The sequence below is a fragment of the Natator depressus genome, chromosome 3, assembly GCF_965152275.1.
Source record: "Natator depressus isolate rNatDep1 chromosome 3, rNatDep2.hap1, whole genome shotgun sequence".
Classification (NCBI taxonomy): domain Eukaryota; kingdom Metazoa; phylum Chordata; order Testudines; family Cheloniidae; genus Natator; species Natator depressus.
The window spans coordinates 121,711,927-121,732,000 of NC_134236.1; the positions used below are offsets into that span (position 1 = coordinate 121,711,927).

A 20,074-nucleotide genomic window follows, 5' to 3' on the forward strand; every position below is an offset into this window, starting at 1 on the left:
CTCAGCGAAACCAATATTCCCATTGCTTGTTTATTGCTGCTTGTTGTGTGCTCCACAATCTTTGTGAGAGTAAGGGAGAGATGTTTATGGCGGGGTGGGAGGTTGATGCAAATCACCTGGCCGCTGAATACGCACAGCCAGACACCAGGTGGTTAGAAGAGCACAGCAGGAAGCGGTGCGCATCAGAGAAGCTTTGAAAACCAGTTTCATGACTGGCCAGGGTACTGTGTGACACTTCTGTTTGTTTCTCCTTGATGAAAACCCGCCCTCTTGGTTGACTCTAATTCCCTGTAAGCCACCCACCCTCCTGCCTTCGATCACAGCTTGCTTGCAAAGGAAATAAAGTCACTATCGTTTAAAAAAACATGTATTCTTTATTAATTGATTATAAAAATAGGGAGATAACTCACAAGGTAGCCCAGGTGGGAAGGAAAAGGCCACTTTAAATCTTGTTGAATGCCAGCTTTCTGTTGCTTGGGCTGTCCACTAGGGTGGAGTGGTTGGGTGCCCAGAGCCTCCCACCCCATGTTCTTGGACATCTGGGTGGGGAGGCTATGGAACTTGGGGAGGAGAGAGGGCGGTTAAACAGGGGCTGCAGCGGCAGTCTGTGATCCTGCTGCCGTTCATGAACCTCCACCAGACGCCGGAGCATGTCCGTTTGATCCCACAGTATCCCCAGCGTTTCCTCATGCCTCCTCTGATCTTCCTGCCACCACCTCTCCTCACGTTCATTGGCCACCGTCCTGTACTCTGCTATTGTGTCCCTCCACACAGCTCTGTCAGTGCCGGATGACTGCATGAGCTCAGAGAACATGTCATCGCGCATGCGTTTTTTTCGCCACCTTATCAGAGAGAGCCTCTGGGATGGAGGAGGGAGGCTTGAAACATTTGCAGCTGCTGGAGGAAAAAAAGGGAGTGAAATATTTAAAAAGATACATTTTACAGAACAATGACTATACTCTTTCACGGTGAACAACACTATTCACATTACATAGCACATGAGATTTTGGTACAAGGTCGCATTTTGCATCTTATATTGAGTGCCTGTGGCTTTGGTGTTAGAGATCACACACACAGGGCCGGGCAACAGAATTCGGCTTGCAGGTGGCCATGGTAAGCCATAGTCTTTCAGGTTCTGCAACCGTCATAGCAGCAGCCCCCTCCTTTCCCATATCAAGCAAAGCCCGTTGAGATGGCCATTTACTGCTGCAGTTTTCCTGTTAACGTGCAGCAGCAGAAACTAACCCCCTCCCCCCATCCAATTCTCTGGGATGGTCGCTTTTCCCCTCCCCCCACCGCGTGGCTGGTATCAGGGAAGATCCCTGCTAGCCAAACGTGAACAGCTCAGCGCCAATGCCCTCCCCCCCGCCCGTGTGGCTAACTGCAGGGAGAATTTCTTTTCAGCCACAGGCAAACAGCCCAGTAGGAACGGGCACCTCTGAATGTCCCCTTAATCAAATTCCCCTATTTGTACTATTTCCCCTATGCAGTACTGGCCACGAATGCATCCCAAGTCCTCAGGGCTACTTAATCATTAAAAAACGCTTGCTTTTATAACATGTATTATATTTAAAAAGGTACACTCACCAGAGGTCCCTTCTCCGGCTTCATTGGGTTGGGAGGGTATTTCAGTCAGGGTGATAAATAGATCCTCGCTGTTGGGGAAAACGGTGTGCTGTGTGCTCTCCCCAACCTTGTCGTCGTCCTCATCTTCCCCATCTGCAAAATCCTCAGCCATGACGGAGAGTATCCCATCCTTGGAGTCCATGGACAAAGGTGGGGTAGTGGTGGCAGCCCCCCCCTAGAATTGTATGCAGCTCAGCGTAGAAGCAGCATGTCTGGGGCTCTGTCCTGGAGCATCCGTTTGATGCTTTGGTTTTCTGGTACGTTTGTCTGAGCTCCTTAAGTTTCACGTGGCACTGTGTTGCGTCCCTGATGTAGCCTCTGTCCCTCATGGCCTCTGAGATTTTTTGAAATGTTTTGGCATTTCGTCTTTTGGAACGTAGTTCTGATAGCACGGATTCCTCTCCCCGCACGGCGATCAGATCCAGTACATCCCGTTCGGTCCATGCTGGAGCTCTTTTTCAATTCTGGGACTGCATGGTCACCTGTGCTGATGAGCTCGCCTGGCCAAACAGGAAATGAGATTCAAAAGTTCCCGGGGCTTTTCCTGTACACCTGGCCAGTGCATCCGAGTTCAGAGTGCTGTCCAGAGCGGTCACAATGGTGCACTGTGGGATAGCTCCCAGAGGCCAATACCTTCGAATTTTGTTCACACTAACCCTAATTCGAAACGGCGACGTCGATTTCAGCACTAATCCCCTCATTGGGGAGGAGTACAGAAATTGGTTTTAAGAGCCCTTTATGTCAAAAAAAAAAAAAAAATGGCTTCGTTGTGTGGACGGATGCAGGGTTAATTTGGATTTAATGCTGCTAAATCCGACATAAACTCGTAGTGTAGACCAGGCCTTAGTATTAGTTTGTTAGTCCCGAATAGGACTTAGCCTAAGGATGGGGCATGCCCTGGTTCCCGGTCTTCGAACCTTGTGACTGTTGCAAGAAACCCATGGCAGTCAGTGATCCCCATAGAAGATGTTTGAAGTGCTTAGGGGAGACCTATGTTAGTGACAAGAGCTTCAGACCGTGGACCAGAAACCAGCGGGACATTAGTCTCTAAGAGATCATTGTGGAGTCAGCCCTTACGCCAGCCTCAGAGCCGACCAAATCGGACTCTGCTCCTAGCACTGCGGCCTCAGTGTGGAGCGCGCCGCTGGTACCGGCCTCAGACTGGTGCTGATCCCCATCCTGGTACCGGCTAAAAAGCAAAGAAAGGTTGGGAGGGGACGTTCTTCTATGTCCCGTAAAGGGAAGGAGAGGGCCGGAGGAGAGCAAAGACCTGTGAGGGGCTGCTCTTCCCCTCCAGACAGAGGTCGGGCTCTGACTCCCGCTGAGTGGTTGAGCCCAATCCAAGACCTGCCTGCTACCCCGGGGAGCAGCAGAGGCACTCGGCACCTGGCAGTGCCTTCCACACCGGAGACATTTCAGGCCACAAAGGACATTTTGTCCCTGCCGGTGCAGCCCATGCCAGTCACGGAGATACCCTGCTCTAGGGATAAACCTGCCTTGAGACCCTTCCAACGGTCCCCATTAGTGCAGCACCGATCCTTGCTGCTGGGGGTGCCCTGCCAGCGCTCACCTGAGCAGAGCCATCTGGATGAAGGTTGGTTTGCCAGCCAGAGTTCCTGGAGTCGGTCCCCGGACTCCGGGCAGTGTTCCTTGGGCTCGAGGCAGCGGTCGCCAGTGGGCTGGCACAGAGGTGCAGCACCAATCCCCAGCAACCCAGTGCCAGAAGCAACCAAGCCACTTTCCCAGCTCACTATACTGCTCTGGAGGGTCAAGACACTGGAGCCAGATCACCGTACCGCTGCAACGCGAGCGCGTTGACAGTCTCCAACACATCAATTTACTCACATTCCTGCTCTGTGGAGCAGCACCGCTCGCTAAGTGTACGGCGTCAATAACAGGGGTACCGTCACCGATCCGCCAAACGCCACTGCCGCACCGAGAGCCATCACCCTCCTACAGAACCTCAGCGGAGGTCTGGGGCCAGAGCTGACAGGATCGGGGTAGACAGGTGGCCTTGGCGCCATCCTGGTCCCTCAGGCATGTATCCCCCTCCTCGGGCTCTGACAGCGAGGAGGAAATCTTGCCTGTGGGCCAGGGCACCCATCAAGGTGCTGGCATTTCCTGCTGGGTCACCAGTGGCAACATGGCCCCAGGGCCAGTGGCCTGCCCCCTGGCAATTTTGGAACCCTTGGGAATTTCCCCAACCATTGCAGGGGCATAGGTCAGCCTCGGGGGCATCTGACAAATGGTCAGCGACAGTCACCCACCTGCCCCTGATTTGGATGCGGAGTCAGAGCAGGTTCCCCAGCTTCAGCCGGCTTCTGCTGAGGCTCCCGTGGCAGAAACGGCGCAATTGGGAGACCTGCCTGTACCTGCTTCCTCGTCTTCTTTGCCTGATGAAGGATAGCAGGGCCCTCTCACCCAGTTCCCCAGGACGATGCCAAGGCTCATCAGGAGCTCCTGAAGAGGGTCCCCTCAAACCTGGGGCTGGAAGCGGAGGAGCTGGCAGACCCCTCGAACTCCCTGTTTGATGTACTGAGAGTGGCAGCCACCGCCAGGGTGACATTGCCAGTGCACGAGGGAGTGGTGAAAATCACTAAGGCCCTGTGGCAGACACCTTCCTCACTGCCTCCCATCTCCAAGCGGTCAGAGCGAAAATACTACGTCCCCGCTAAGGGGTATGAGTATCTTTATACCCACCCTGCCCCAAGCTCACTGGTTGTTGGCAGCCAATGAGCACAACAGACAGGGCCAACCGGGATCGACGCCTAGGAACAAGGAGGCAAAGAGGCTCCATCGCTTTGGTAGAAAAATTTATTCTACATCCAGCCTCCAGCGGAAAGTGGCTAACCATCAGGCCTTGCTTGGCCATTATGATTTTAACATCTGGCAGTCAATGGCCAAATTCTCAGACTTGCTGCCAGAGGAACCTAGGAAGGAATTCCTGGCTATCCTCAATGAGGGCAGGGCGGTGGCCAGGGCAGCTCTCCAAGTGGCCTCAGATGCGACAGACTCTGTGGCCTGAACTATGGCCTCGGTCATTTCGATGAGGCAGGCGCCCTGGTAGCAGTCATTGGGCCTTTCGATGGAGGTTCAACAGTCCATCCAGGACCTCCCATTTGATGATCTGGCACTGTTTTCTGAGCAAAGAGACAAGAAATTGCATGGCCTATAAACTCGAGGGCTACCTTGTGCACCCTGAACCTGTACACGATGGGGCCGTCAAGGAAGTTGAAGCTGCAACAGACCCATAGGTTTGGGAGCCCTTCTATAAGAAGGGCAAGGGCTGTAAGCACCAGCAAGGCCACCAGCCAGCATCCTCTGCTCAATCGAGCTCCACCTATGACCAGCTGGGTGGTAAGCAGGCATTTTGAGGGTGCACTCGAGCGTGACCTTCCAGCCTGTGTCCCGGATCCTGCTCCCTTGTTATTTTCCAGCCACCTGTCTCCCTTCCTCCCTGCCTGTGCTTCTATAACATCAGACCAGTGGGTCCTCAGCACAGTAGCAGGGGGATATACTCTCCAGTTTATTTCTATCCCCTCCTCTAGCCCCCCCCCCTTCTGTCCCTCTTCAGGGACCCTTTTCAGAGGCATCTGCTCGCTCAGGAGGTGCAGGGCCTTCTGCAAGTGGCAGCTGTGGAGGAAGTCCTATTGCATTTAAGGGGCAAGGGGTTTAACTTTCGCTATTTTTTAAGGCCAAAGGGGGTCTACAACCTATCCTCGACCTGCGGAATCTCAACAAGTACCTCAAGAAGTTGAAGTTTCGCATGGTCTCCCTGGCCTCCATCATTCCTTCCCTGGATCTGGGAGACTGGTACTCTGCCCTCGATTTGAAAGCCGCTTACTTTTACATACAGATATTCCATAGTCACATATGGTTCCTACGGTTCATAGTTGGGACCGCCCGCTACTAATATGCAGTGATCCCTCTTGGCCTAGCAACAGCGCCAGAGTGTTTACAAAGTGCATGTTGCTGGTTACGGCCTACCTCAGGCATCAGGGTATCCAGGTTTACCCGTGCCTGGACGACTGGCTCATCAAGGGCTGCTCCAGGGTCCAGGTCCAGAGCAGCATCAATGTGCTGCAAGCCACTTGTCAAACTCTGGGCCTGCTGATAAATGAACAAAAATCAATTTTAATCCCAGTCCAACAGATAGAGTTTATCGGGGCGGTACTCGACTCTACCCGAGCCAGAGCATTTCTACCAGAGGCCAAGTTCAGAACAATCTCGCATCTAATTGCCAGCGTCCGCGCACATCTGCTCATCACAGCCTGGGTCTTTCTCAGACTGTTGGGTCACGTGGCAGCATTGCACATATGTTGTCCGCCATTCGAGACTCAGGCTGCACCCCCTTCAAATGTGACTAAGGGTAGTCTACTCCCCAGCCAGGCATCACCTGGACAAGGTTGTCGTGGTCCTGCAAGGGTAATTAACTCTGCAGTGGTGGACCAACCTGAAGTTGGTGTTGGAAGGAGTGCTGTTCGAGAGTCCATGACCCACGGTCTCCCTGATATCGGCGCACATCTCGGTATGCTGTGGACTCAAGGGACATGGTCTTGAGAGGAGCTCACATTACATATAAACGTCAAGGAGCTTATGGCCATCCGACTAGCCTGTGGCGTCTTCCTTCCACACCTTTCCCGAGTTGACCTGTTCGCCACCAGACAGAACAGAAAGTGTCATCAGTTCTGCTCTCTCCAAGGCCTCGGCAGAGGCGTTCCCTTTCCAATGCTCTTGTCCTGTCATGGTTGGGAGACCTGATATACGCGTTCCTGCCAATTCCGCTTATCAGCAAAGCCCTCTCAAAAATCAAGAGCGACAAGGTGCGAGTCATTATGGTTGCCCCAGCGTGGCCTCGCCGGCATTTGTTCTGATCAATGGAAGTGGCTGGGGCAGCTCTGTGGCTACTGCCTAGCCGCCCAGACCTACTCTTGCAGGATCATGATCGGCTCCTGCACCCAAACCTTACCTCTCTCCACCTCATGGCTTAGATGTTGAATCTGGAGGACCAGGCCTGCTCTAGTCAGGTACAGCAAGGTTCTCTTGGAAAGCAGAAAGCCCTCCACCAGAGTGACTTACCTGGCAAAGTGGAAGTGTTTCTGCTGCTGAGCGACGGAGCACATCATCTCCCCAACCCAGTCGTCTTTGCAATCCATCCTGAATTACCTGCTTCAATTAAAGCACCAGGGCCTTGCCTTCTCTTTGATCAAAGTGCACCTGGCAGCCATGTCGGCCTTCCATCATTGTGTCCAGGTAAATCGGAATTCTCGCATGAGATGTCGATCCATTTCCTGAAGGGCCTTGAATGGCTCTTTCCGCCGATCCAGGACCCGGTCCCTGAATGGGACCTCAACCTCGTCCTCTCCAGCTCAGGGGTTCCCCCTTTGAGCCCATAGCGTCTTGTTCCCTTTCCCGTCTATCGGGGAAGGTTGCATTCCATGTAGCGATTAGCTCAGCGAGGCGTGTATCTGAGATCAAAGCCCTTACTTCAGAGCCACTGTACACGGTATTCTACAAAGACAGGGTCCAGCTGAGGCCCCATCTGGCTTTCCTGCTGAAGATGGTGTCTCATTTCCATGTTGACTAAGATATCTTTCTCCCGGCGTTCTGTCCAAAGCCTCACTTGACCAATGAGGAGAGATGGCTACACACTCTGGATGTCTGGAGTGCCCTGGCGTTCTAACTGGAATGCACCAATCCCTTCCGCGTGTTGGCCCAGCTCTTTATCATGGCAGCTGACAGGATGAAGGGCCTTCCGGTGTCCTCTCAGATGATTTCGAGGATCACCACCTACATCTGTACTTGTTGCAACTTGGCACAAGCTGTGCCTCCACCGATAGTGAAGGCTCTCTCCACTAGGGCTCAGGTGTCTTCATCTGCCTTCCTGGCGTGTGACCCTATCCAGGACATCTGCAGGGCCGTGACGTGGTCTTCAGTACACATGTTCACAATGCATTATTCCATCACTCAGCAGGCCAGAGATGATGATGGCTTCGGCAGAGCTGTGTTGCAATCGACATGTCCATAAACTTCTACCCACCTCTGGTGGCACTGCTTGGGAATCACCTAATATGGAATGGACATGAGCAAGCAGTCGAAAAAGAAAAGACTGTTACTTTTCGTAACTGGTGTTCTTCAAGATGTATTGCTCATGTCCATTCCATGACCCACCTTCCTTCCCCACTGTTGGAGTTTCTGGCAGGAAGGAACTGAGGGTAGGGGGAGCCCGCGGCGCCCCTTGTACTGGTGCATACACGCACCACTCCAGAGGGTGCCAGAGCCAGTCCCCTACCGATACCACTGAGGGAAAAACCTCTGGCACTGGTGCATGTGGTGAGCACATACACCTACAACGGAATGGACGTGAGCAACACATCTTGAACAGCAGTTACGAAAAGGTAACTGTCTCTTTTCCTGCTTAGGAAATGTTTGTTCATGTTGCTAAAGCCTCTTCTGTAGCATGGATGAAGTCTGCTTATTCCTGGCATTTATCACCTATTTTGGGTGACAGTGTAGTTATTTTGCTAACAGGCTAACTTTTCCAAGTGTAACTGGTTGATTCCTTGGCACAGTTTTTCCCAAACTTCTGAAATCTTAGCTTTCCTTCAGGAAATGAAACCTTTTATGTCTCCCTTGCAACCCAGTCATGTGGTGTTAAAGCCGTACCCATCTTAATTTTTGTATCTTACGCTTATAAAAACGATTGAGGACACATACTACTAGTCAAAGCACAATTGCCAAAGAGCTCCTCTTTGTATAAGTGGGTTTTCGCCCATGAAAGCTTATGCCCAAATACATTTGTTAGTCTCTAAGGTGCTCGTTCTCTTTGTATAAATGTAGTATCCTTATAGTATCAAAGAATAAGATTTATAATATTTGGGGGTTCCAGAAAACATTTGGGAACAGTAAAATTGCCATTATGAGACAGTTTTTTCATAAAAATGGCTACCAGAGCCTATTGTATCTGTAAGAACTTGACAGTATCATCTTTGGCAGTATGTTTAATCTTGTATTCCTAGGTTGACAACCTCCTCTTTGTAGTCATGCAATCTGCCCATCTTGTGAGTCAGAGAAAAGCTTTCCAACAGTCTATTGAAGGGCTTGTATCTTTGCATCATGAACAGACATCCAGCCAGCCAGTCATTGCCAAAGCATTGCAGCAGCTAAAGGTAAGCAGCCTTCTAATTTATTTCCATGAGGATTGTTTATTGTTTTATCATTTGCATTTCATTCATTATATAAATTAAAACACAAATGGTTCAAAAGCTGTTGACGTGATTTGATTCTAGTGATGATAATAAACCAATACTCTGCATTTGTACTTTGTACAAGTCGTTGTAGGCCATGTTTTCTGTTCAGTATCCGTTGCGCTCACACAAATCACTGTGAATGCAACTTTTGAGCAATATCATGTGCATGTACAAGTCAGAGAATCTACTCACAAAAAATAGGAAGCCAGTCTGTAGTACAGTAGACACATGAACCATGGCAAAACAAAAAGTTTCATAGAAAGGGATCACAGAGTTGAAATGAAGTACATTTGTTAGTTCTTGAAAACTTCCTGTGTTCAAAATGTCAGAAAAACCAAACTTCATTTATTATATCTAATGTATTGTCACATAAAAGCATTTTAATGTTTGCTGTCCACAGTTTTGAAAATTCTCCTCATTTTTCCATCATCTATAAAGTTATAACTTTATAGATGATGGAAAAATGAGAATTTTCAAAACTGTGGACAGCAAACATTAAAATGCTTTTATGTGACATGAAAGTGGGTAGGCCTACAAAACCACAGGACCCACGGAAACAAGGATTTACTAATTGAAGGAGTCATGGCTGTCCCCAGATGTCCCACTGAAGTCAGTGGCACCCGTGCCCACGCACCCACGGATAGAATTTGACTCTGGGTTATGTTCTATATAGATAGTAACGGTAGTGCTCTTTTTCTAACTCAGCCAGCTGTTACTGTGAAATGTAGTGTCTGAGAATGTGGGCATTTATTAACTAGTCATGTATTTATTTATTTCCCTCAAAACTATAGATTTTGGTCAGAATTTGATAAAATAGTACTGTAGCCAACAAACAGTATTTTAAGCAACTGTTTGGTTTGTATAGATCTGCATAAGTTAAGAATTGTTGATTTATATGAATAAAGCGCATCACCTGCTAAGTCACGTAATTGTAATTCATGATTGTCTTAAAAGATCTATGGGTGTACTCTCTTATACAATCATCCTCTTATTCCTGTGACTTCATCTTCACTCAGGCATTTGTTTTATCCACTCTTTGACTGTGTGTCCTTACAGTGCTTAGCATAGCGGGACCCCAACTACTTTGGGACTTTGGTACTACTGTTCTATAAATAATAATAATAATTCAGTGTGTCTCTTCAACTGAAGCTGACTTCTTTTTGTTCTTCAGAGCGATGCATTACAACTATGCAATAAGATAAGCTGCGCCATTGATAGAGTTGATCGCATGTTCACGTCTGAATTTGATGCTGAGGTTGATGAGTCTGAATCTGTCACTTTGCAGCAATACTACCGAGAAGCCATGATTCAGAGTTACAATTTTGGGTTTGAGGTAAGTGAGCAAAAGGGAATGCATTTTTTGTGGTAAAAGAATGTTTTTAACATATTTTGGGGGGTAAACTGATAAAATTCCACTCTTTCACTTCCAAAAATTAGTGAATTATGCTTTTGAGTGAATTCTGTTAATTCTTATAAGAGTATTGTGTGGAGCTGTGCAAATCTTTTCATAGTGTGAAAATTAAAACTTTAGACTACATAAGAGAGAGAGAGCAGTTCTGTTGAATCTGCCAAACTCTTAAACTCCTTGAAACTTTTACTTTGGCAAGGCATTCCTAGTTGGCCGTCTGAATTTTAAGTTTAGTCTTTTCAGGCTTTGCCCGCTGACAAATTTTTACAGGAGATCAGAAATATTTTGATGTGAGCTGTGTCACTTAATCTTTCTCTGCCTCATTTTTTCTTCCTAAGCCCATACAAGCTACTGTGTAAATACAAAATATTTTAATTGTTTAATGTTGAGCCCTTATTCTAAGGTTCTCTTTAAACCCTTCATGTCAGTTGATGCAGCTCATCAATGCCTGTCTTAGTGTGCCAACCAGGAAATGTCAGCTTCAGGCCACTTCTGATACATCTTCACTTGTTTGATTCCTTCAAACCCTTTTTCAGTACACCTTTGAGACAGTACACACTTCACTATGTACAGAATCCTTGTAAGAACGGTCTTCTAAAACAGCCCATGTTCCTACTGAATCTTTTAGTGCACATATCTACATATCCAAAGACTTTATTCTTTCTATGTAGTACTTAAATTAAATTTGCCTCTAAGGTATGAATATTACTCAATGCTAGTTTGAGACTTACTCTATATGATAGCAGAGCTGCGTATTGTTCCCGTCAAGACAATATAATTCTTTCTTGGTATGCACATTGTTTAAAAGTAGTGCATGCTCACACATAGCATGCTATATGGCTGAAATGCTACCTTTTTGTCTTGGTTCTTTTGCACTAAATGTCTTGTATTTGGGGCTTTCCCTTGAAGATATTGTTAAATAAATAATCATGCAAATGGTATGGATAGAATTAATTATATGAGAGTGAGATGTATTCGTGCTTCCTTGTAATGTTGTATTAGCTAGCAAATATTTCAGTAGATATTATATATAATGGATTTATTTTAATTTTAATACTTGAAGGATAATTTTTAATATATTGTAGTACCATAAAGAAGTTGTTCGCCTGATGTCTGGAGAATTCAGGCAGAAAATTGGAGATAAGTATATCAACTTTGCCAGAAAATGGATGAATTATGTGCTAACAAAATGCGAGAGCGGTCGAGGCACGAGACCCAGGTAATGGCTAACTGGGCACCTTATCATAATATGATGTGTTGCTCTTTTCTTAAGTATAATGCGGGATATTTCTGCATTGATTAATGAATAATAGCTACTTCCCATATAAATTATTGGTGCTTCCATTCCTTTTATTTCCATGAGATTTTCCATAGTAAAAGTACATAGCAAAGCACTACCCAAACTACTTAATGAGTTTTTCTTTCCAGACTCCTTGCCCTGAGTGTTAGCTGTCATGGAAGAGAGAGAGAAGAGATATCTGAGATAAGTAGGGCCCAAACCATTCAAAGCTTTCAAATTAAGGGCTGACACCTTGATGAAAAATTACTATTTGGTCAGGAATCAGTAAAGATGGCAGAGCATTAGTGCAGCATGCATTCGTTGGGGTGTCCTATTTAAAAGGGTGGTGATGTTGCGTGGTGAATTACTACGTGTGCAGCATCTGATGACTTTTTCCTTCAGTAAGAGTTCTTTGTATTAATCCAGCCTGAAGGTGACAAAAACGTGGCTCACAAGTGACTAGATCTTCTTCTAACAGGAAAGGTTGGGCAGTCTTCTGACTAGATGACAATGATAGAAAGCATTTTGCCATTGTTTGATATTCAGGAACAACGAGAAATCTGCTAAGACCTTGGGACTATGTACTGTTTTGAGCATCGGATGACAGGTGTCTTTGTATGAGGGTGTGGTCATTGTTCTTGGAGTAATTTCACATGTCCTTTCCGCTTCAGGTGTGTGCATGCCCAAAGTCGGAGATTTTCCCTTAGTGGCATGTGTGCGCCCTTTGTGGCCTTGTACTGCTGTGTGATGTATTTCTCTTTATACCACCCTCTGCCCTTTGTATCACCCTTGAGCCCTCTCAGTTCCTTTTTACTGCCCATGTTGGTAGTCTGAGTGTGTTGACTTGCTTTGCAAGTGTTTTCCCCATCAGGGAATTTGTTCTCTTGTATATAATTAGTGTACTCATCTATAGTTAGCTAGAGATTTAGAGTAAATTTCATTTGTTATTTTACTTAATTTTAATAGTGTGTTGATTCCCAAATGTTCTGTACTAACTCCGAGTACCAGGGCATGCCTCAATCTCTAGACTTCAAGGCTTACACCAGCTGCAATAAGTCTATGCTGGTGAGTGACCCTCATTCCAGGAGTCTAAAGTGCCTCAGGGAGGATCACATCAGGGACTGTTGTCAGATCTGCAGGGACTTCAAGTCCTGGACTAGAAAGGATAGGGAGGTGAGACTGCGTAACCTTTTCATGGAGTCCATCTTGCATCTACCATCTGAACCTTCCCCCTTAGGATAGGTACTGAGCACTTCTTCCATCAGAAGTGCTCCTCCAGACCTAGCATAGTCTCAGAACTGTTCCTGATGCCCAGGAAGGAGCATAAAAACCGTGCCTCAAAAGTATGTCTGGTTCCTCCACAAAATCGAGGTCTCTGGTACCGTCTGCCAGCAAGCAAGCTGGACGGTGAGGTAGAGTGTCCTCCGATGATTGACAGGTCCCACTACCAACTTCATCTTGTCCAGGGTTGTTGGCTCCATCACCAGTGGTGTTGAGACTGACCCCTACTGTTGTATCACCCCTTCAATGCCACAGCCTCGGGGGGGAACCTCGTGGTAATGACAACACTGAAGGCTTATGCTGTGGCATGAGATCTGCTATGCCTCTTGGTACTGGGTGCTCCAGCAGTACAGGAAACAAGTCATCCGGTACTGATATATTTTCAGTCTTTGTTGGAGTCACAACAGTATTTAGCTCTTCACATAAACATGCAAGAGTTGAGGGATAATCATCTGGCCTTTTGGACTTTTCTGCCTAGCATCAAAGGAAAACTCTGTCCTCATGAACAACACTGCAACAATGTTCTACATGAACAGACAGGGAGGGGCCAGGTCAGACAGTCTCTGTCATGAAGCATTACAGCGTTGGGAGTTTTGTATCATCAATGTAATTCACCTCAAAGGACCCCATCTTCTTAGGGTTCACAACAGTTTGGCAGATTGCCTGACCAGATCTTTCAGCAAAGCTCATGAATGGTCTCTCAGGCCAGGTATGGACAGATTATATGCCCAGATTGCAGTTCCTATCCCTCCCTGGGACTTGAATCTCATGCTACGAAGGTTGATGGGTCCACCCGTTGAACCGATGGCTTACCTGCTCATTACTCCAGCTATATATGAAATTTGCATTTTTGGCACAAAGAGTAGCAGAATTACGAGCGTTCGTAGCTGACCCTCCCTACACAATCTTCTATAAGAACAAAGCAAAATTATGTCTGCATCCAAAAGTTTTGACTTTAGTATCAGAATTCCACCTCAATCAAGCAGTATACTTACCAAGTTTTCTAAGCCTCATTCTCCTAAGGATTAAGAGAGACTCCATACCTTGGAAGTTAGAAGGGTGTTAGTGTTTTACTTGGACAGAACTAGGTCATTTAGATTGTCCTCCCAGCTGTTTGAGACTGTTGCAGAGAGGATGAAAGGCCTTGCAGTCTTGCCCCAGAGAATCTCATCCTGGATTTCCGAGTAGTCTGTCAGTCACTGTTCAGGTAGACTCTAAAACCCGTCTCCAGATTGAACTACTTGTGAGTCACCTGAAGTGGCATGGACATGTGCAATGACTCGAAGAAGGAAAAAAAATGGTTACTTACCTGTTCTGTAATTGTTGTTGTTTGAAATGCGTTACACATATCTGTCCAGTAAGAAGGAACTGAGGGGGTCGGGGACAACCCTGTCCTTTATACCATTGTGTAGCAGTATGAGGCAGAAGAGTTTGCATGTGCTGCCCCAACAGATACCGCTAAGGGAAGTATCTGACTCTGGTGCACTGGACAGGCGCACACATGAAATGAAATGTACCTGTGCAACACATCTCAAAGAATAACAGTTACAGAACAGTTAAGTAACCATTTTTTCCTGTAGCTACTCAAAGTGCTTTTTCTTCCTGCTAACTTCACCTCCTTCCCAGATTTAGCTTAAGTCAGTTTTCTTTCATCCATATTCCAGTTTTATGCAGATATTTGGATTGTTGAGCAGCAGAATTGTCTGCTCTGAATGTGAAAGATTTAGGGCTGGGTGTTATCAGCATATTGTTGGCAGCATTGCCCATGATGTGTCTCAGTCTCCCCATAGTTCTTACAAAACGTTCAGTAAGAGGGGTGACAAGATTGAACCATGTAGAACACCACATCTCAGAGCTCTTGATGAGGAAGACAAGCTACCCATCACCCTACTCTCAGATTGATCAGGAGAATTGGCAAAGCCGACCTAGCATATCTGCACCCTCACTTGGCTTCCATAGGTGGTACAGAAGTATTTTGTGATGGTTGTTGTAAAAAACCTCTATAGGATTCAGTCACTTCAGAATGAATGTCTCATGCAGTTTACAGCTAGAAAGAGACCATCCACAAGTGACAACTGCACTTCTTAGTGCTTCAATCTGAGCTGAAACCCAGTTGGAATAAGTATATAATATTAATACTGGTCAGATTCTGCTTAAGTCTACTTGCTAGTACCATGTCTTTAATTTTGCCCAGAAAGGAGTTCTTAGTGACTCCTTATTAAAGTAGTTGCCAAGATCTTATGTTCTGGGCTGGGCACTTGAAAACATATTCATAGCTACTAAGGTCAGAAGGGACCATTATGATCATCTAGTCCGACCTCCTGCACAGCGCAGGCCACAAAATCTCACCCACCCACTCCTGTGAAAAACCTCTCACCTATGCCTAAAGAAAAGGAGTACTTGTGGCACCTTAGAGACTAACAAATTTATTTGAGCATAAGCTTTCATGAGCTACAGCTCACTTCATTGGATGCATTCAGTGGAAAATACAGTGGGGAGATTTATATTTGTATATATGTATTTATATACATAGAGAACATGAAACAATAGGTGTTACCATACACACTGTAACGAGAGTGATCACTTAAGGTGAGTTATTACCAGCAGGAGAGTGGGGGGAGGGAAAACCTTTTGTAGTGATAACCAGCAGTTGACAAGAACGTCTGAGGAACGGGGGTGGGGGGAGATAAACATGGGGAAATAGTTTTACTTTGTGTAATGACCTATCCACTCCCAGTCTCTATAAACACCTACAAGATCTCTATCAAGCATTCTTACAACTACAATATCCATCTGCTGAAGTGAAGAAACAGATTGACAGAGACAGAAGAGTACCCAGAAGTCACCTACTACAGGATAGGCCCAACAAAGAAAATAACAGAACACCACTAGCCATCACCTTCAGCCTCCAACTAAAACCTCTCCAACGCATCATCAGGGATCTACAACCTATCCTGAAGGACAACCCATCACTCTCACAGATCTTGGGAGACAGGCCAGTCCTTGCTTACAGACAGCCCCCCAACCTGAAGCAAATACTCACCAGCAACCACACAACAGAACCACTAACCCAGGAACCTATCCTTGCAACAAAGCCCGTTGCCAACTGTGTCCACATATCTATTCAGGGGACACCATCATAGGGCCTAATCACATCAGCCACACTATCAGAGGCTCGTTCACCTGCACATCTTCCAATGTGATATATGCCATCATGTGCCAGCAATGCCCCTCTGCCATGTACATTGGCCAAACTGGACAGTCTCTACATAAAAGAATAAATGGACACAAATCAGACGTCAAGAATTATAACATTCAAAAACCAGTTGGAGAACACTTCAGTCTCTTTGGTCACTCGATTACAGACCTAAAAGTGGCAATTTTTCAACAAAAAAACTTCAAAAACAGACTCCAACAAGAGACTGCTGAATTGGAATTAATTTGCAAACTGGATACAATTAACTTAGGCTTGAATAGAGACTGGGAGTGATGGGTCATTACAAAAGTAAAATTATTTTCCCATGTTTATTTCCCCTCACCCCCCACTGTTCCTCAGACATTCTTGTCAACTGCTGGAAATGGCCCACCTTGATTATCACTATAAAAGGTTTTTCCCCTCTGCTCTCCTGCTGGTAATAGTTCACCTTAAGTGATCACTCTCGTTACAGTGTGTATGGGAACACCCATTGTTTCATGTTCTCTGTGTATATAAAAGCTCCCCACTGTATTTTCCACTGAATACATCCGATGAAGTGAGCTGTAGCTCATGAAGCATTGAGCTTATGCTCAAATAAATTTGTGAGTCTCTAAGGTGCCACAAGTACTCCTTTTCTTTTTGTGAATACAGACTAACACGGCTGCTACTCTGAAACCTGTCACCTATGTCTGAGCTATTGAAGTCCTCGTGGTTTAAAGACTTCAAGGAGCAGAGAATCCTCCAGCAAGTGACCCGTGCCCCATGCTACAGAGGAAGGCGAAAAACCTCCAGGGCCTCTTCCAATCTGCCCTGGAGGAAAATTCCTTCCCGACCACAAATATGGCAATCAGCTAAACCCTGAGCATATGGGCAAGATTCACCAGCCAGATACCCAGGAAAGAATTTTCTGTAGTAACTCAGATCCCACCCCATCTAACATCCTATCACAGGCCATTGGGCCTATTTACCATGAATATTTAAAGATCAATTAATTACCAAAATCATGTTATCCCATCATACCATCTCCTCCATAAACTTATCGAGTTTAATCTTAAAGCCAGATAGGTCTTTTGCCCCCGCTGCTTCCCTTGGAAGGCTATTCCAAAAGTTCACTCCTCTGATGGTTAGAAATCTTCATCTAATTTCAAGTATAAACTTCCCAATGACCAGTTTATATCCATTTGTTCTTGTGTCCACATTGGTACTGAGCTTAAATAATTCCTCTCCCTCTCCGGTATTTATCCCTCTGATATATTTATAGAGAGCAATCATATCTCCCCTCAACCTTCTTTTAGTTAGGCTAAACAAGCCAAGCTCCTTGAGTCTCCTTACATAAGACAGGTTTTCCATTCCTTGGATCATCCCAGTAGCCCTTCTCTGTACCTGTTCCAGTTTGAATTCATCCTTCTTAAACATGAGAGACCAGAACTGCACACAGTATTCCAGGTGAGGTCTCACCAGTGCCTTGTATAACGGTACTAAAATCTCCTTATCTCTACTGGAAATACCTCGCTTGATGCATCCCAAGACCACATTTGCTTTTTTCCCGGCCACATCACATTGGCAGCTCATAGTCATCCTATGATCAACCAATACTCCAAGGTCCTTCTCCTCCTCCGTTACTTCTAATTGATGCGTCCCCAGCTTATAACTAAAATTCTTGTTATTAATCCCTAAATGCATAACCTTACACTTCTCACTATTAAATTTCATCCTATTACTATTACTCCAGTTTACAAGATCATCCAAATCTTCCTGTATGATTTCCCGGTCCTTCTCTAAATTGGCAATACCTTCCAGCTTTGTATCATCCACAAACTTTATTAGCACACTCCCACTTTTTGTGCCGAGGTCAGTAATAAAAAGATTAAATAAGATCGGTCCCAAAACTGATCCCTGAGGAACTCCACTGGTAACCTCCCTCCAGCCTGACAGTTCACCTTTCAGTAGGACCCGCTGCAGACTCCCTGTTAACCAATTCCTTATCCACCTTTCAATTTTCAGATTGATCCCCATCTTTTCCAATTTAACTAACAATTCCCCATGTGGCATGGTATCAAATGCCTTACTGAAATCTAGGTAAATTAGATCCACTGCGTTTCCTTTGTCTAAAATATCTGTTACTTTCTCAAAGAAGGAGATCAGGTTGGTTTGGCACGATCTACCTTTTGTAAAACCATGTTGTATTTTGTCCCATTTACCATTGACCTCAATGTCCTTAACTACTTTCTCCTTCAAAATTTTTTCCAAGACCTTGCATACTACAGATGTCAAACTAACAGGCCTGTAGTTACCCGGGTCACTTTTTTTTCCCTTTCTTAAAAATAAGAACTATGTTAGCAATTCTCCAATCATACGGTACAACCCCTGAGTTTACAGATTCATTAAAAATTCTTGCTAATGGGCTTGCAATTGCATGTGCCAATTCCTTTAATATTCTTGGATGAAGATTATCTGGGCCTCCCGATTTAGTCCCATTAAGCTGTTCGAGTTTCGCTTCTACCTCAGATATGGTAATATGTACCTCCATATCCTCATTCCCATTTGTCATGCTACCATTATCCCTAAGATCTTCTTTAGCCTTATTAAAGACTGAGGCAAAGTATTTGTTTAGATATTGGGGCCATGCCTAGATTATCCTTGACCTCCACTCCATCCTCAGTGTTTAGCAGTCCCACTTCTTTCTTTGTTTTCTTCTTATTTATATGGCTATGGAACCTTTTACTATTGGTTTTAATTCCCTTTGCAAGGTCCAACTCTACTTGACTTTTAGCCTGTCTCACTTTATCCCTACATGTTCTGACCTCAATAAGGTAACTTTCGTTGCTGATCCCTCCCATCTTCCACTCCCTGTATGCTTTCTGCTTTTTCTTAATCACCTCTCTGAGATGCTTGCTCATCCAGCTTGGTCTACAACTCCTGCCTATGAATTTTTTTCCCCTTTCTTGGGATGCAGGCTTCCGATAGCTTCTGCAGCTTTGATTTAAAGTAATCCCAGGCCTCCTCTGCCTTTAGATCCATAAATTCTTCAGTCCAATCCACTTCCCTAACTAATTTCCTTAATTTTTGAAAGTCAGCCCTTTTGCAATAAAAAACCCTAGTTGCAGATTTATTTTTGTTAATCCTTCTGTTCAGTTTGAACTGAATTAGCTCATGATCATTTGAACCAAGATTGTCCCCTACAACCATTTCTTCTATGAGGTCCTCACTACTCACCAAAACCAAATCTAAAATGGCATCCCCTCTAGTCGGTTCAGCAACTGCTTGATGAAGGAATCCATCAGCTATCACATCTAGAATCATAGACTATCATAGAATATCAGGGTTGGAAGAGACCTCAGGAGGTCATCTAGTCCAGCCCCCTGCTCAAAGCAGGACTGATCCCCAATTCAATCATCCCAGCCAGGGCTTTGTCAAGCCTGACCTTAAAAACTTCTAAGGAAGGAGATTCCACCACCTCCCTAGGTAATGCATGCCAGTGTTTCACCACCCTCCTAGTGAAAAAGTTTTTCCTAATATCCAACCTAAATCTCCCCCACTGCAACTTGAGACCATTACTCCTTGTTCTGTCATCTGCTACCACTGAGAACAGTCTAGATCCATCCTCTTTGGAACCCCCTTTCAGGTAGTTGAAAGCAGCTATCAAATCCCCCCTCATTCTTCTCTTCCGCAGACTAAACATCCCCAGTGCCCTCAGCCTCTCCTCATAACTCATATGTTCCAGTCCCCTAATCATTTTTGTTGCCCTCCGCTGGACTCTTTCCAATTTTTCCACATCCTTCTCGTAGTGTGGGGCCCAAAACTGGACACTGTACTCCAGATGAGGCCTTACCAGTGTGAAATAGAGGGGAGCGATCACGTCCCTCGATCTGCTGGTCGATCTGCAATCACGTCCCTTGATCTAGGAAAATCTGAGCCCTATTATTATTATTACTAGCACTCGTCCTCCAATCTATATCTGGGAAGTTAGTCTCCCATGATCACGCAGTTTCCATTAGTATTTACTTCATTAAAAACATTAAAGTGGGCTCTAT

The 20,074-nt window shown here is 45.7% G+C and overlaps 1 protein-coding gene across 4 annotated transcripts in view; it reads left to right on the plus strand.

The window, feature by feature from the left end:
- MAP3K4 (mitogen-activated protein kinase kinase kinase 4) overlaps positions 1 to 20,074 on the plus strand; it is a 144,452-nt gene that overhangs the window by 78,631 nt on the left and 45,747 nt on the right. For all 4 annotated transcript variants that reach the window (XM_074948723.1, XM_074948726.1, XM_074948725.1 and 1 more), the window contains exons 11-13: positions 8,646 to 8,795; positions 10,048 to 10,209; positions 11,370 to 11,503. In XM_074948723.1, coding sequence (XP_074804824.1) covers positions 8,646 to 8,795; positions 10,048 to 10,209; positions 11,370 to 11,503 — 446 coding nt within the window. The remainder of the gene's footprint in view (positions 1 to 8,645; positions 8,796 to 10,047; positions 10,210 to 11,369; positions 11,504 to 20,074) is intronic.